Source organism: Lipotes vexillifer, unplaced genomic scaffold, assembly GCF_000442215.2.
Source record: "Lipotes vexillifer unplaced genomic scaffold, Lipotes_vexillifer_v1.1 C27477242, whole genome shotgun sequence".
Taxonomy (NCBI): domain Eukaryota; kingdom Metazoa; phylum Chordata; class Mammalia; order Artiodactyla; family Lipotidae; genus Lipotes; species Lipotes vexillifer.
This window is the reverse complement of record NW_006795533.1, coordinates 1-6,304: the sequence shown is the minus strand read 5'-3', so window position 1 is coordinate 6,304 and position 6,304 is coordinate 1. Positions and strand designations below refer to the sequence as shown.

Below are 6,304 nucleotides of genomic sequence, written 5' to 3'. Positions count from 1 at the left end.
GCACGAACCCGCGTCCCCTGCATCGGCAGGCGGACTCCCAACCACTGCACCACCAGGGAAGCCTGGCTGGTGGATTCTTAACCACTGTGCCACCAGGGAAGTCCTGGGAGGCCTTTTTAAAAGGATACTTTAAACAAACAAAAACCACTTTAAAACAAAATCTTGAAACTTTCAAGGAAAAGACAGACAGGACGACATAAACATGTGGAGTCTTTATTCCAGAAACGATCAGGGGAGAAATGATGACGGGGAGGCACTTGCCGTGGATGGTGGTTTGTTTCTGTAAGGCGTGAAAGTCTTATAAACCTGTAAGGAGAAGACAGACAATCCCAGGAAAATGGGCAAAGGGTTTGCAAAGGCAGTGGCAATGCAGAAGCCCAAAGGGCCCAAAACAGGATGAGCCGGTCTGCCCCCTGTAGTCCCCGACCTCATCTTTAATTATAGCTGCAAAGGCCCTATTTCCAAGTAAGGCCACCTTCACAGGTTCTGGATGGACATGTGTTTTGGGGGTCACCATTCACCCCACTACATACAGTATGAAGGGAGAAAGGAGAGAGGACAGGCAGTGGGCATCTCTGATGAAACTCGTCTAATATGATTCCACATATGTAAAATTACTTGCGTGTGTGTGCACACGTGTGCACAAGAATACGTGTCTCTCAGTTGACATCTTTCAGTGCTGCTTTCTTCCTCAGCTACAGATATGGTACACAGCTGAGAAAAGAAGACTGTCCTTCCGCTGGTGAATTAGGAATAGAAACAAGTTTAGAAAGTCAAACAAAGGAAGCTGGGAAACAGCAGCACCGGTCACACGAGTTCAGACTCTGGCCCACTGACCACTCTGGAACCTGACCCCGAGCCCACGAAACTCAGAACCGCTGGAAGGGACCACACCTGGTGGGGCCTGGAGACTCAGCTTCCAGGGTGGCCTACACCTCCGCTGCCTCAGGACCTGCCACTGCCTCCTGGCACCCGGGTCCACCAGCTAAGCCTGGAAGGATGGCAAAAGGAGGCTCCCCAGCGGAAACTGGCCAGTAGCCTATCATACTATTAAAGACAGCTAAAAGAAACCTTCTCTATTTTTTAGGAATGCAGAGGCACAAAACAATGCATAAAAAAAGCAAGGGAGTGATGTGGAGGGTTGGGAGGGGGAGGCAGCGGGTGGGCTGGTGGGGCCGCCTGGGGGCTGCAGGTTAGGGGCAAGGTCAGCCAGAGCCTGATGTGGGAGGTGGGCTCATGCGTTGCTGATTATTCTGAGTGAATGAATGAATGAACTGGACCAGTGGTGGGAAGACACACACCAGGAATCACAGTAGTGCAGCTCTGGGCCATGTGTGCTCTTCGATTAAACAGGTATCCATGCATAGATGGAAAGCTGGCATCCAGGGTATAGCAACTGCCTCTGATTTATGAAGTTTAGGAACAGTGCTGCTAGCACTGTCATCAGATGCCTGGGCACATGCAGCACAGCGATTAATCAAACCTCAGGGAGATTCAGGGTCCCTGTTCTTAGGAGAATAGGCACATACCATGTAGAGTCCATTCTGGGTTTGCCATGGGGTCTCATCCAGGATGCACCCAGGGTCAGCACCGTCTACGAGAGACCAGAGCACCAAGACACCTAAGGGCAGGGGGATGCATTGTCACCGGTATACCATACCCTGTACACGCCCCACCCCGGGACTCCAGAATCCCATGTGGATTGAGTGAGAAAGAAAGCACCACCCATCCATCAGCTTGGCCATCTGTCTGTCTCCTCTGCCTGGTCCATCCCCCTGGAGGGTGAGCCGGCTGGGACCAGCCCTGGGCCCATGGGCACACCCATGCTAGGGTCCACCCCCGCCCTCCCCAGGAGTGTGGCTGCCAACCCAGAGCCCCTGCAGACCCAGCCATTCAGGAGGAGGACAGGAGAGCATGGGTTGGTTTGCATTTTACGTTCTTGAAACTCTCCCTGACTCAAATTAGATGTTTCTTTCAAAAGCTGGATATTGCCATTTTCCTTCCAGGGTAGAGTGGGCCTCGCTCTCCTGCTGCTCCAAGGCCCCAAGATCAGCAGGGCTGTGCACCCTGTCCCACTCCCACCAGGAACTCCCAGGGCCACCAGTACACTGGCCAGGACCTTCTGGTCCAACAGGAGTCCCAGGGGCAAGGCAGGTAGTGGGGGCAGTCAGCTGTCAGCTCGGCTCTGAGGCAGGAACCCAGTGAGGGTTGGGGCGGAATGGGGAGATGGGACAACAGGGAGGACCACAGGCCCCACCTGGTCAAAGTCCCATGGATTTGACAAGTTTCCACACATGCAGTGCTTGGAATGGGGGTGCGATGTGGCCACAGTCGGCGGCAGGGGGACTGAGATTGTCCTTCCCGATGTCATTCTCCTTGCTCGGCCCAGAGCCTTCTGAGGTCAGGACCGAGCCTGTTCACCGACGGCCCCAAGCTCCTGGAAGCGGTTGCGTTCACAGTTCCCTTTGCTCCTGGCCCTTCCGCCCAATTCCCCCAAAAGTGGAAAAATTCCCCCCAAAGTGGAAAAAAATCAGAAAGGCTGAATTCAGAACGGAAGGGTCCCAAGTCTGTGATGTTCTGGGAAAGGCAGAACTATGGACACAGTAAAAAGATCAGTGGTTGCCAAGAGTTGGGGGGAAGGAGGGACGGATAGATGGAGCACAGAGGATGTTTAGGGCAGTGAAACTACTCCGTATGGTACCTAAAGGTGGATGCATGTAATTATACACTTGTCCGAACCCATTAAACGTCCAACACCGAGAGTGAACCCTGATGTAAAGCGTAGACTTCTCAGTGAGAACAAACCCACTATAGGCCCGTCAGATGTAATGAACGCCCCACTGACTGGAGATGCCAGGAATGGAGGGTGTGGGAATTGTCCGCACTTCCTGCCCAAGTTTTGTGTAAGCCTAAAACTGCTCAAAGACAAAACCAAAAGTCTATTATTATTATTATTATTATTTTAATCAAAGGGTCAATAGTTTAAATAGCTTAAACTAATCAGGATAAATGTCACTTTTACTGGAGGCTGAAGCCTGAGATGGACACTTGTTTCAGAGGCAGTGAAAGTTCAGTTTTCCAGATCAGAACTCACGAGTTCCACAGGAAGACTCTTCTTGTTAATAAATCTGGCAAGCAGGCCAAATGTCCCCAAATGCCCAGCTGTGGAATGCAAGAGCGAGAGAGGGGCTGGGGGCTTCCAAGGTGGTCTTAGGTTGGTGTCAGTTTCAAGCAGCTCCACGAGATTCTGTGTGTCACGACCCGTCTCTACAGGACACACAGCTCAGGCAGTTTTGTATGTTTTATATAAAATTGAAGGGTAACCCCTGTGATGTAAATGGGGTTGTCTCCCAGGGACTTGTTTCATGTCTCATCCATGTTTCTCATCTGTCTGACAGTGGCCCCACTGCACACATCATAAAGGTGCAGAGAAGGGTCGAGGCACAGCAGTCAGGGAGGAGCTTGGGGACCCCCACCCGCCCTGGCCAGGCTGTGGCCGCTCCCACCGGCTTCTGAAGGAGGCCAGGGGACCTCTGACTCATCGACTTTACTTCCTCCAGGGAGTGTCCCAAAAACCACTAAGGAAGACGAGGGACCTCTGAGGCCGGCTCCCCATCCTGCCAGCCATGTTGACCTCGGCATCTCCCCTTCCCACTCCCAGGATGCTCTGGGCTTTCCTGCTCTTGGCCACCTCTGGGAGTGCTCAGAGTAGAGGTAAACTTCGTGGTCCCACTCTGCTAGGGGGGCCCCCCCGGGGATGAGACAGGGGTGGAAGGAGAGACCTAGGTCAGGCCGGGAGGGCCCAGGCCCCAGGTAGTCAGTGACCCCAGGGAGGGCAATCAGTGGAAGTCCTGAGGCCCAGCCAGACCCACATGTTGGACTGTATCCCCACACAGACTGGGACAGCCCCAGCTGCACCAAGGATGTGGTTTCTGTGTTCAGGGGCAAGCCAGCCGTGATGGCCTGCAGCATCACCAACCCCTTCTCCCACATCAACATCTCCCTGCGAACCTACCACGGGGAAAGCTGGCAGCTCGTCTTCAGTGTAAATGCCCCAGGAAACTTCCGTCAGGATGGATGGCAGCTCTGGGTTCAAGGGGGTGAGGCGCACCTGGTGATTGAAAAAGCCCAGGACACCCAGGCAGGGCAGTACAGGTGGAGTCTTGTCGGGCTCCAGAGAAACTTCAAAACCACCACCCTGAACGTCTCAGGTGCGGGGAGGAGTGCCTTGACCCCCAGGTGCTTGCCTGTTTGGGAGGGGCAGCAACCAGGGAGGAGCAATTCCTGCCCACCTGAGGTGCCCAGAGCCACAGGGATGGGGCCTAAAGAGGGCTTCCATCTGCTCCACCCACCCCACATCTGTGACCCCTCCGAGCTTCTCCCCAGGGCAGCCCGTGCACGCATGCCCTGGGCACCATCCCCTGTCTGCGCAGGGAGCTGGTCCCTTCCCTCCCTAAAAACCTCCTACCCCCCACTTCCTTTGCTGCAAAACTCCCCAAGTCACCACCCCTCACTCTCATCCCCCCCCACACCTGGTTGTAATGCAGTCATGGTCACCCCGAGCTCTGGGGACAGGGAGCAGGGGTTCAGCTTTGCCCCTAACCAGGTACAGTGGGAGGGGCTAAGAACGGCACCCCCAGCCTAGCCGGGCCCTGGGAGGGGAAGACAGTGAGGCCCTCATGGACTCCTGTAACCAGAGCTCATCTGATACCTGGGGTGGAGGGGCTGCATAAGGGCTGGCCCTGGGCAGGTCCCCACCAACCTACCTGGTATCTCTCTTTGGCAGAGCCCCAAGACACACTCTTCACACCTTCCTGGGGTAGGTGTTTCTATCTTCATCCTGGGGTACAGGAGGGGAGCCTCAAGGAAGCCCCCTGGGGTCTCCCCCCATCAGACACCCCCACCCTCTGTGCCTGGCACCCTGCCCATCCCATGCACCCCATCTCCCTGCCACTCTCCCACCTATGGGCTTCCTGGCTGGAGGTGACGTCCCCCTCGAGGATGCCCCCAAGGCAGGTACCCCCAGCCTAGCCTGCACCAGTGAACGAAAGGTGGAGGTCCCGCCCACTTTCCACAGGCCCGGAGATGCTGGTCCCCAATCTCAGGCCTGACCCCGAAGACAAGAGCCAGGCCCAGGTGGTCCTCCCCGTCCTCGCCCTGGTCGCCCTCTCTGTCCTGCTGGTCTGCTTGCTGGCCTGGTGCAGAAGGTCTGGCTCCCCGAAGTTCTCCAGGCTCCGGCAGGTATGGGCCCCTGTGCCTGGTCTGTGGGCTGGGCAGGGGGTCTTGGACGGGGTCTTCTGAGACTCAGGATGGACACTCGGCCCCATAGCCTTGCACCCACTGGGGCTAGTGGGAGAGTGGGGAGCGTGCAGGGTCCCAGAGAGCTGGTACCCCTCCCCCAGAGGACCCCAGCCCACTATGGCAGTTCCAGGCCCAGAACACAGATGCCCCACTCCCAGCCAGACCACCAGGTCCCCACTGTCCCCAGGACACCCTGGAGGATGGCATGGGGGGAGCTGGACTTCCTGCTCCTTCCAGGAGACCTACGATGTGTGGGCAGTTGGTGTGTCCTCAGGTGTGCCGGTAAGCACAGGTGTCTGCCGATGGCTCTCATCCCTCCCTCCCTCTCTCCGCAGATAAGGAGGCTCTGAGCCAGAGTGGGGAGTTCTGTGTATCACGCACTGCACTACACAGAGGGAAAGTGAGGGGAAGGGCAGGCCAAGGACTAGGAAGCCTGGCAGCGTCCTGGCCTCTCGCTGACATGCAAGCCAGGGAGGGGTCTTCAGCTGCTCCTGTGGCCCAAAGTGCAAAAGTCTCAAGTTCCAAAGCACTTGACCCAGCAGGACCCTCCCCCTCCTCTGCTCCATCCAGGCCTCTTGGCCTGGGCTCCTCCCTGGGGCAGGAGGGCCAGGCTGCTGTCACCTCGGAGACACCCCAGTCTGGGGTCCTGTGTTGATCGTGGACACCCTCCTGTCTTTGGACTATGAACAAGAACAAGTTTTGGGGACCCTCCTGCCAGCAGTTGTGGCGCCAGGATGTGGGGATCAGGGGCCTGAGATGGCGCGTGGGCCCCTCCTCCACCACCAGGGGGTAGAGCAGCCCCTCTGGAAGGGAAGCAGGACAGGTGGCTGCTGGGGACCTGTGTCCAACCCCCTGGTCTCCCCTAGCCCTGGGGCTCCCCTCCCCCGCATCTGCCCCACCTGTTGGCTCTTCTAGGTCCCAAACCCATTTATGCCAGATGTCTTCATGATCAAAACTGTGTAACTCCACTGAGTGTGTTCTTTTTTTGGCGGCTGGTGCGGGG

The 6,304-nt window shown here is 56.6% G+C and overlaps 1 protein-coding gene across 1 annotated transcript; it reads left to right on the top strand.

The window, feature by feature from the left end:
- Positions 1-3,626: 3,626 nt before the first annotated feature.
- SECTM1 (secreted and transmembrane 1) lies at positions 3,627-5,241 on the top strand (the record flags this gene model as incomplete). The annotated part of the gene is made up of 3 exons (XM_007467818.1): positions 3,627-3,714; positions 3,897-4,211; positions 5,078-5,241. Coding segments are annotated over exons 1-3 (567 nt in total), but the record flags the coding sequence as incomplete, so codon positions are not given.
- Between the last annotated feature and the right edge of the window lie 1,063 nt (positions 5,242-6,304).